The 11,163-nt window shown below is 40.7% G+C and overlaps 1 protein-coding gene across 5 annotated transcripts; it reads right to left on the bottom strand.

The window, feature by feature from the left end:
- Positions 1-4,794: 4,794 nt before the first annotated feature.
- ZBED5 (zinc finger BED-type containing 5) lies at positions 4,795-10,827 on the bottom strand. 5 transcript variants are annotated; one of them, XM_040456869.1, is made up of 3 exons: positions 10,132-10,827; positions 8,188-8,302; positions 4,795-7,087 (listed from the first exon to the last, which is right to left on the bottom strand). In XM_040456869.1, exon 3 carries the CDS (start codon positions 6,944-6,946, stop codon positions 4,862-4,864), a length of 2,085 nt encoding a protein of 694 aa, XP_040312803.1. In that variant the 5' UTR covers positions 6,947-7,087; positions 8,188-8,302; positions 10,132-10,827; the 3' UTR covers positions 4,795-4,861. The 5 variants fall into 5 exon arrangements, with proteins under 5 accessions (XP_040312803.1, XP_040312801.1, XP_040312800.1 ...); XM_040456867.1 differs by lacking the exon at positions 10,132-10,827 and adding an exon at positions 9,910-10,125 and having other exon boundaries at positions 4,795-7,118; XM_040456866.1 differs by lacking the exon at positions 10,132-10,827 and adding an exon at positions 9,910-10,125.
- Between the last annotated feature and the right edge of the window lie 336 nt (positions 10,828-11,163).

Here is an 11,163-nt window from a genome sequence, read left to right as displayed (position 1 = left end):
GAGTGGGGTCAGCTGTTGCTTAAGTACATGGATTATGTAAGGGAAAAATGGATCCCTGAAAGAAAATAGATACAATTTGGGAGAAGAAAATAGATGCTGGGGATAGTCAACAATTCCTACTGCAGCTTGCTGGACACTTTACTATTTAATCTATACTGGATTCCAATACAGTCACAACCAAGTGTTTTTAAATTTTTGCAATGTTCTCTCAAAGTATACCTCTCTTCCAAAGCATTTCTTTCCTTCCATCCAGTAAGTATCCATGATGGGGCAATTTATAAATTTCATCATTTGGTTGGTGGAAAGTATTATGGTAAAAGACTCATTGAAAAGCTTGGCTTCTAGGGAAAAAAAACCCATATTTCAAATAACTGAGCACATCTTTATCATCATCCTAATCTTTAGGTTTAAATGTGGATCTTATTTGACAATAACTTTAGAGCTCATTTTAGTTTAACTAAGTCAAGAAACTAAGGCCTACAGAGGAGGATGAACTTATCTAAGGCAGTTAATTAGTTGTAGAACACAAGTCTCTTGACACCTGCTTCAGAATTCTTTCCACTGTACTAATTAACAGTACAGTTACACCAACTTTAAAAAAATGAAAGCAAGTAATGAACATGAGTAAATTCCAGATGCACCTAGTTTTACACTGCTGATGGATTCTTTTAAGAGGTGTAGGTAAATTATATTTGGGGGAGAAAAACTGCATTTTTTAAGGCAACATGGGAGCTTATTTACAAAATGCCACCTTTGAAGTCTTTGAGAGGCAAAAAAGTTAATACTTTATACGTTTAAGGCTAAGAATTTTAAAGCTAATTTTTATAATGTTACAGTACAAATTGTATTTCACCTTAATACTTCACCTTTTAAGGCAGGGAATTCAATTCACTGAGCTTTTTTTAAATGTGTATTTATTTTTGAGATAGTAGAGAGCATGCAAGTGTGTGCACAGGGGAGGGGCAAAGAGAGGGGGACAGAGGATCCAAAGCGGGGTCTGTGCTGACAGCAGAGAGCCCTATGCAGGGCTCAAACTCACGAACCATGAGATCATGACCTGAGCTGAAGCCGGATGCTTGACCAACTGAGCCACTCAGGTGCCCCTTTGTATGATTAGAAATTTACTAAGATCTATGAATGATCCTAAAGAAGTCCCAGATACTAGAAATTACAATGAGTATTTATGTATGTGTGGTACTAGGAAATAATCCTCATTAAGAAATAAAAGCAGTTTCAATTACTTATTTTTTATTACCATTTCTTTTTTTTTAATGTTCTTATTTTTTAATGTTTATTCATTTTTGAAAGACAGAGAGAGACAGAGCACAAGCAGGGGTGGGGCACAGAGGGGGACACAGAATCCAAAGCAGGCTCCAGGATCTGAGCTGTCAGCACAGAGCCCGATATGGGGCACAAACCCATGAACCGTGAGATCATGACCTGAGCCAAAGTCAGATGTTTAACGGACTGAGCCACCCAGGTGCCCCTATCATTATTTCTTAGTAAACTCTGTGCCCAACATGGAGCGCAAACTCATGGCTCGGAGATGAAGAGTTGCATGTTCTACCCACTAAGCCAGCCAGGCACCTCGCAATTTTAATTACTTTAAATATAGAGATTCACAGTGAAAAAGTCCTTTTGGGTTAGATACATCAAATTTTGTTTAATGCACAGGAAGAGTAACTATCATTTGAGGATGCCATAAGGACATTTTTTAGTTCCCAAATATCTCTTCCAGTATGAAGCATGCCACCCATTTCTTCCTTTAAGAGTTGTTTTCTCTTTTGTGTGAAAGGGTTTGGAGTACAATAGAAAGGGAGTCTGGCCGTGTTCAAGACTTTGTTTGCTTTGCTTTTATTTAAGAAAGGCAAAGTCTGAAGAGTATGTAGGTTTAAACATCCAAGGAAAAAAACATCTTCTGTCTTAGGATTCAGCCATGGTACCTACAGTAGGTTAGGGTAACACAGAAGTTGCTGTCTGGAACTAGATTTGCCTATCATCCAGCAGGTCCCAGGCCCACCTTCAGGTGCTAACAGTCTACTCTCACTAGCCACACACACTATCCCTAGGTTAGTCCTGATATGTTACAGAACAGATAAGAAGTTGGCATCAAGAATCAAGTTGGGATAGTGGTAGCATTAAAGTGGTCTATTACGAGACAGCAGGGTCCCAGTCAAAGGACCTGGGTTTAATGCCAGAATCTAGACTCTCAGAGGAGGAAGTTACAGGTAAAGAAAGATATCTCAAAGGGTGCCTGGGTGGCTCAGTTGGTTAAGCATCCAACTCTTGATTTTGGTTCAGATCATGATTTCATGGGATCATGAGTTCGGGCCCCACAACAGGCTCTGCATGGACACTGCTGAGCCTGCTTGGGATACTCTCTCTCCCTCTTTCTCTCTCTTAAAATAAAGACTTAAAAAAAAAGAAAAAGAAAAAGAAAAGGACTATCTCAAGAGAATGATACTCTGAACAAAGAACTTAATCAAGGGCTCAGGTTCAGTGATCACAAGAGTCCAGTTACAGACTTGAGGTATCAGCCAGACATGGATATTATGGCATTATATACACTTCTCAAATTAGCATAGATTTAATTCTAGGATTAGTTGACAAAAAAACCTGCATATATGAGAAATTATGATGAATCTTTTTGGAGAATTAATTTTCCCTGATGGCAATTTACTCCCTATTTTTACATAGTTTTATATTAAGCAGTCATACATTGAAGTAGAAAGCTAATTTTTGATTAATCTAGAGAAGAAAACACAGGATTTTAAAGAATGTCCACATTTTAGTAGGGAGTTTTAGCTCTACTCCCAAGTCACTGTTTGATGCTCTTAAGAAAAGTCTGAAAGGCAGTGGACCACAAAAAGTACCATCTATGGAAAAGACCTGCTATATTTTATTTGTTTTTTAAAGTAGGCTCTACACCCAATGTGGGGCTTGAACTTATGACTCCGAGATTGAGAGTTTCATGCTCTACTGACTTAGCCAACCAGGCACCCCAACCATCTGTTTAAATTACATCTTTATTGTGTAACCTTGGACAAATTAAAAACTCACTTAATCCCATAAGATTGCTGTAAAGATTGTTAACATACAAGCATCTAGTAAGATAAAATAGGTGCTTAATATTATCTGACAAAACCTGTGCTAGACATACTTAATCTTGCTGCCTTAGGTTAGGTAAGGTCCTACGGACTAGAAGGCTATTGAGTTGTCAGAGAATAAAAACCTAGACTAGAAGTGAGTGTGGAGGGGCGCCTGAGTGGCTCAGGTGGTTAAGTGTCTGACTCTTAATTTCAGCTCAGGTCATGATCTCACAATTCATGAGTTTGAGCCCCGCTTCATGATCTGTGCTGACAGCAAAGAGCCTACTTGGGATTCTGTCTCCCTCTCTCTCTCAAAAATAAACAAACATTTAAAAAAATAAATACAAGTGAGGGTGGAAGTGAAGTTTAAATGGGACATGGTTGGATATGACAGAGAACTGATATATGCTGTACACCTATTTCTATCATCTACTGTTAGGAATTTTAGATACATACTCATTTGATCTTATTAACAACCCTCAAATAAGGTGTACTTTTACACATGAGAAAACTGTGGTGTGGGAAGGCTCAAACTGCCCAATATTAAATAGCTAATTAAGCAGTGGAGCAAGTCCTCCAACCTAGTCATGCTACCACATTCTGCCTTAGTGAGGGGAGGTACTTCTACTCCCCAAAATGTGAACTCAGTTTGAGTAAGTGAGATTAAATAAAATAATGGCTACCCATATAACAGGAACACAAAATATTTAACACTGAGCTGGTGACCTGTACATGTGAGGTGATATGGGAAGAGAGCCTATGGAAAGTCGGAACTCTTTCAAAGAATTCTAAAAATAAATTGATAGGGTGTTTCAAGTCTAATCATTAGTAAGTGATTAGTAAAACCTCATTAGTCTACAGTATATGGAATTTACAATACTCTATATAGGAACCAAGAAATAATAAAAATATCTGAAAGCATTCCTCATTCTTCCTCCCCTCTCCAATATTTCAGCTTGGATAAAAGCTGTGACATCATTTAGTGACTTCTGCCTCATGAATTCTGGGTAACAGAATAATTAAGCCAAAAACACAAAGGGTAACTAACATTCAGTACACATGCAGATATACAAATATGAGCCACCATACCCTATTCCGTTTTTTGTTGATTCACCTTCACAACATTTTCCTTTACTGAGAATTTTACTTTAGTAAGGCCTTTTGCTGGGTAACAGAGACAGTGCTGAATAAGACCTTACAGGAGCTCAGTCCAGTAACAATGGGAATCACGAGGCCACCAAGTAGTTCCCAGTTGAGACAGACACAAAAACCAGGACCAAAAGAGAAAGATAACAGAGAATCAAAGTACCAAAGAGAAGTTAAGTCAAAGTATTGAAAAGCAAGTAAGAGTTTGTCAGGAAGCAAGGGGAAGGAATATTTTTTGAGACCTGAAAGCATGAAACAGTGTGATGTGTTTAGGGAACGGCAAGAAGTTCCATGTGACTGGAGGGCTGCATGGTAGGCAGGACCAGAAAGATTCCTAGTGATTAGATCCTAAAGAGATAAATTATGCTAAGAAACTGGGATTTTATCTTGTGGATCAACATCTTCCACAGTTAGGACCATGAAACTCTTTGAAATTACAATGTGAAGAAGAAATACCAACAATAAATACACACTGAAAGCTTCTGATTCTTTAGCTTTCCTAAAATCTAAAGTATAAAAAATATGAATCATTTTATTTAAAACCCCAAAATACCAGAGATGAAGTAAATCATCTTTTATTTTCATCTTATACTTGGTTATCAAGAGACATGCAAAACCCTCTAATTTTAATGAGAACAGTGTTTTTGTGTCTTTTTATCACATATCCGCTTAATATTAGGTGTAATGTTGCTAAGTCGAATCCGCATATGAGGTGCGGCATCAAGTCTTTTCCTGTATTTCGTTTTTGTTGCAGCATAGTATGAAAATCCTGTTTCACACAGGTGCATTGTAGCAAAAGGAAGAAGTACACGAACTGCACGCCTTGCAATGCTTGGGTACTCTTGAATTAGGCTACTCCAAAAATCATTTAGTGAAAGTTCGCTGAAATTTTGTTTCACTTGAGAATCAGATGTTAAATCAATCAGGCTCTCATAGTCCCGTGCTACTAATGAAGCTGGTTTAACAGTTACTGTAAATGGATTTCTAACCCAAGTGTTACTGTCATTTGTTACAGGAAAATATTTTAACAGAGTAGAGCGCAAACCCCTTAGGTGCTGCACAATGGCACTACAAATATCTTTATCAACTGTAGAATTAATTTCGGTCAAAAAGTCACTGAGAGTAGGAAAACAATCAAAGTTTTCTTCTTCTACGGATGAAGCCCAAAATTCCAATTTTCTTAGCAATGATGACATTTTATCAAATACTGTAAAAACTGTCACATTTTTTCCTTGCATTGATAGATTTACCTCATTTAATTTAGTAAAAATATCTGCAAGATATGCAAGTCTTAGCAGCCAAGATGAATTTGTTAAACAATCAGACAGTCGAAAAGCAGAATCCATGAAAACCAATAGTTCACGACGGAGCTCAAAAAGTCTTACAAGAACTTTACCTCGGGAAAGCCACCTCACCTCTGTATTCAGAAGAAGTGCTGTGTGCTGGGCACCCATTTCCTCACATAAAATTTTTAGTAGCCTAGATTGATGTGGTCGAGCTTTAATGTAATTGATGATCTGTACTGCCTGATCTAGCACATTTTTCAGAGATGTAGGCATTATTTTAACTGCTAGTGCATGTCTATATAATAGGCAGTGACTACTGGTGCTTTCGGGAGCCACATATTTTATCAAGGTGACAGCCTCAGCAATTTTCCCGTCCATTGCCCTAGAGGCATCACTACAAACATCAACACATTTTTCCCATTCAATTTCATGTTTCTGCATAAAACTGTTGATGCAGTTGAAAATTTCTTCACCAGTAGCATTACTTTGCAAAGATTCACATAAGAGTAGGTCTTCCTCAATAGATTTATTAAACCTGTAACGAACAAAAACAAGCAGCACAGCAAGTCCTGAAACATCAGCTGATTCATCTAGTTGCAGTGAAAACCCATCACAAATTTTCAGTCTACAAACAAGCTCTTCTTCAATGTCAGCAGCAAGATCTTTAATTCGACGTGCAACAGTACTATTTGATAGTTGTACTGCATCTATTTTTTTACTATATTGTTCATCAAACATCCGCATCACGACATCTTTAGCACAAGGCTTGATGAGTAATTCTCCAATAGTATGAGCCTCTCCACTCAGGGCTATATGGTAACTTACATTGTATGATGCCTCTGTAGCACTTTCATTATCTGTATTGACAATTTTAGGTGTTGGGGGTTTATTATTTTCAGGTGAATCAAGATGTTGCTTGAAAAAGCTTATGTCTTTGTCTTTATATGCAGCGTGTTTAGTTTCCAAATGTCTTCGAAGCTTACTAGGGGCCAAAGAACTATTTGATAAAATTTTCTTACATAACACACACTGAGCATGAGGTGCATCTCTATTTCCAAAGTAAGTAAATCCAAAAGACAAGTAACTTTCATCATATTTTCTTCTTTTTGGTTTCTTACTAAATGTTGTTATTTTGTTGGAATTGGACATAAATTTGACCCTGGAAAGCTCACCTTCTGATTTTTTAGAAACTGAAGGCTGCAATTGTTCATCCTCACTTTGTAATATTCCAACCTTTTGATCATTTGATTCAGACACAATTTGATAACAAAAAGATTCTACTTCTTGTTTAAGACTTCCTTGTTTCAGCAAGAGATCCATAGGTAACGTGTTTGTGGCACAAAACATGGTTAATTTAGAATAAACATTGAGTATCACAAATATGTTGAAATTATATGACAGGATACATAGAAGATGAGCAATCATCAAAGAGATGATACAGAGCAATACATCAGTTAATTTGTAAATGCTGCCTATGCATCAACGCGCAGATGGAACATCACACGTTCGTGTATCAGGTGATCTCTCATGCGACTTCCTGGTGCTCTCAGGTTTGGCACACCTTTTCTTAAAGGTAGATTATCACATAAAAATAAAGCTATAGAAATGAGTTTAGTATTCTTAAACTTATATTTTAAAATAAACTATAAAGAAAAATTGTTAGCATTGATCTTTTTCTCAGAACACTTATTCACTTAGAGAATATTAATGTTCTATAAAATATAATGTGGGAACCAGTGGGTTGAGAAATAATGAAGAGCTGATAAGTGTGTTTTTAAGGAAGGGACCTTGAAGAATATGTCCCATGGCAGGGGTTGGCAAACTTTTTCTGTAAAGAGCAATCTAGTAAATATTTTTGACTTTACAGGCCATATAGTCTCTGTTTCAACTACTCAACTCTATAGTTGCAGCATGGCAGCAGACACAGACAATACTAACAGAACGGATATGGCTGCGTTCCAATAAACCTCTATTACAAAAACAGACAGCTTGGGCCATAATTTACCAACCCCTTCTCATGGCAAATAGTGTCTTGGAATCCCTTTTAACTTTCTGATGCCTACTGCCATTACATATTTTCACTGTTGGATACTATTATACATATGAAGCCTCCTTACCAGGGCTAGCAACAATTGTGATGAGCTGTATTAAAAATACACACAGTTCAAAGTTTTGCAAAACACAGAATTCTGTATCCTAAATACTGTGCTAACAATGAAAAATAAACTAATGACCAAAAGTTACCTACTATTTCTCTGGAATCAAAATCACATAAATATTTATATTATCCAAATTAAGACCCATTCAAAGTAATGTACATTTTACTGAGTACTCTGCATTCCATTATGCTATAGGTGAAGATTTAACCACGACCTAAACAAAACATAAACTCTGATTTTAATAGGTTTATTCCTCATATAATTTTAATAGGTTTATTCCTCATATAATTTTTAAAAGCATAATTAGAAGGGAGAGTAATGCAAACTTTAAGACCTCTGAAGAAGACTACTAACTTTGCAAGTTAAGGAAAACATATTCAGTGTCTATCCAAATATATCTGCTTTTGATTTAAACTTCATGATTTGGCTACAGAGTAAGCTTTGAATTCTTATGTTACATCCTAAAGCAAAAATGGTTCTCCTATTAACAGCTAGATGGTAAGATACCTGAAATGAGTAGTACTCCCTTCTGCAATCACACTCTCCACCTTGGCAGCTTGAAATGCAGACTCTTCAAAAGAATAAAATTAAGGGATGGGGTGGAAAGGGAGTAACCAAAAGCCTAGAACGAGAAAAATTAAAATTAGACACTGCAAAAGCAGAACTAACTACAAACCTCTAAGATGACCTTTCATTACAATTTATTTTAGACCCAGGCAGTGCAAGAGATTCTTCACTGCAATGCAGTGAACTGAAATAGAAGATGGCTAGCATAGTAAAAATGCTAGTATCTTTGTTTCATTTAATGCCCTCGTTATTTCATCGTTTTGAGACAGTCTCCCAACCACTGACTTCATAGAAACACATGTAAAAAACTTTCAAAAACTAAACCTAACTTTTAAAAGTACAGCCACATTTTAATGTCTCTAAAACTAAACATGAAAAGTTATCTAAAATAGAATCATACAGGGAAGTGTTATTTGAAACATGCATTTTTGCTATAACCACTTTTGTCCCCTAACCAAGCTCCTAACTTAGGTTATTAACGTTTAGTGAGTGATCATTTTTTATTATGCTTGAAACTGCTAGATCCCTCATACAGATTATTTAATCCTCAAAACAAACTTGAGAGTCAGGGACTATCAACAACCCCACTTTAGAGATGAACCAACAGACACAGAGAAGTTAAGTCATCTGCTAACTTAACACATCTTGCAAGTGAAGAACTAAGAGCAGAACCCAAAAGGTTGGGACTGCAGAGCTCATGAGCCTAACCATTCCTTGTGTGTACCTTGTATTCTAATTTCCCAAGCGCTAACCGGCAACAGAGGGAAATGGATTACAATGGATTACGACTGCCAGAAAGTCGAGGGTCTCAAAGTGCAGCAACAGAAAACCCTACTCTTATCATTGGGAGCAAAAGAGCAATAGATTCTCGTTTCTACAATCCCGATTTGAAGTTAGCAACAGAGAACTTCGTGGAGCTGCTGGTTGGGATTAGGATCCCTCTCCCTTGGTACCAGAGGGCACAACGGAGTAGGAAGCTTTGTTTTCCTAAGTAAGGCCTCAACCCCACCTCTTTTAGAGGTGCTTCCCGAATCTCTCGAGGACAAAGAGTCTGGACTCCCTAGAGAGTAAAGTTTCCATTCCATTCCCCGAAAAAGCTGGCAGGGCGGGGGCGGGTGAGAAACCCGGTTTTTTTTTTTTTTTTTTTTTTTTGTCTCTTCTGAGTTAACTGACAGGTAATACCATCCATTCACCAACCAACCCCCACTCCCCCGCCTCAGGCGGTTCCAGCTGTGAACAATACCCTCAGGGGCAGGAGGGCCAGGTTAAGAGCGCAGTCCACTCAGAAAGCCTGGGCAAAGGTGGGTGCGGTCACCCCTTCCTGCACCTACATGCTCCTTTAAGCGGCCACTTCGATGTGCTGCCCAGGCCAGCTATCCCTCCTTGTCACAGGTGCAGGCTGCCAGCAGACCGCCACATCTGGGGACTCGCCCACCCTCGCCTCCAGAACTCTTCTCTCGAGTCCCCGGGAAGTCTCCTCAGCACCCAACACTGTCTCTCTACGTCACCTCCATCAGTGATGGAGACCGGTCTTCGCTGCGGCTGGGCTGCAGAGCAGCGCCGCGGTCCCCAGCTGAGCCTGCGGCCGCCATTTTACACAGCTCAAGGCAGCGGCCATTTCAGAGCGCACCGCTCAGCCGCCGTGGCGGCTCTGGTCCTCACCTTCACCGAGGCCTGAACAGGGTCAAGAGCCAGTCGTCGCGGACTGGAAGGGGGAGGAAGGGAGGAAGGAATGAAAAACAAAACAGAGGGAAGGATTCGGGGACAGGGAGATGCTCTCAGCTCAGGGATATCGCCTATGCCACCTCCATAGAGATCCAGTTCGCGGCTGGCGCGGTCGCTCCTCTGAAGATAAATTTAGCACTCTGGAGCACCCGAACTTACAGTCTCCACGAGCGGCTCCGCCGCCGCCCAATCAGCTCCAGAGCTGCTCCCCGCCACCAATCTGCGCTGAGCAGCAGGGCGGGACCAAAGGAAAGGACCAAGCTCGGTTGAGGCGCGACCCAGCTGCTGCCGCCGCCGCGTTGAACCGGGGCGATGGGGAGCTTCGGCTGGTGCTAGACGTGAAACGATTGTTTTCAAACTTCTCTGGGCTCCAGATAGTCCGGGGGCTTGTTTAGAATGCAGGTTCCTGGGTGCTGCCTGACAAAGTCGGTGGTCCTGTGGGGCTGCACATGACTCTTGGAATCTGCATGCCCCCAAGCACTGGCGTGGTGCCCAGGCGGCGGTGATTTGTGTAGTTTCGCAGTTACCCCAAGGAGCGCGCAGAGCCTGGCTGCGGCTGCTTTCACGACCTCTTTGTTCCCCGAGCCGCACCCCAGGCTCAGGTTACGCAACCGCCTCCTCTTTCTCTTGTTTTCCCAAAGGAGTGGGGGCACAACACCCCTTCCTTTCCTCGCCCCTCCCGACGCTGCTGTGCCAGGGGCTCGTGGGGGCTCGTCCGGGAGCTGAGCCTCCCGCTAGAGGTCTCGAGTGACCCCAGACGCGGTGCGGGCCGCCGTGTAGGGATAGCGGCCTCTCCGCTGTGTCACAGGAAGAGTCCGCTCGCTCCGTCTTGGCACCTCTCACAAGTGGCACCCTCCCCGAGGGGAACACCCGGCCGCCTGCACCGGCTGGCCGGCCCTCTGGAATACTCCGTTGGCTAGCTGCCGCTTTCGGGTGCTTTAAGAGTGGTTCTCTCCCACGCCCCTCCCGCCTATTAAAAACAGCCCAGCACATGGTACCGGCTGGGTATTTCCCCTTTGGCGATCCGTCGCGGAGACCAGGAGTCGGTTTTTCCAAACTGTTTCCTTAAAATATATACACGTCTAGGGATAATTTGTTAAAGTACCAGTAGTACTAAACAGTAGGTCCCATTGTTTGTAATATTTCAGCCTTTCGAGGTCCCGTGGAAATAGCTAAATGTACGCTGGATAG

Source organism: Herpailurus yagouaroundi, unplaced genomic scaffold, assembly GCF_014898765.1.
Source record: "Herpailurus yagouaroundi ecotype Mexico unplaced genomic scaffold, PumYag 218, whole genome shotgun sequence".
In the NCBI taxonomy this organism is placed as follows: Eukaryota; Metazoa; Chordata; class Mammalia; order Carnivora; family Felidae; genus Herpailurus; species Herpailurus yagouaroundi.
The sequence above is the reverse complement of the archived record's forward strand: the minus strand, read 5'-3'. Positions and strand labels throughout refer to the sequence as shown.

Bases quoted from the DNA above. Each gene is read 5' to 3' on its own strand.
- ZBED5 (XM_040456869.1), bottom strand. From the start codon at position 6,946: ATGATTGCTCATCTTCTATGTATCCTGTCATATAATTTCAACATATTT.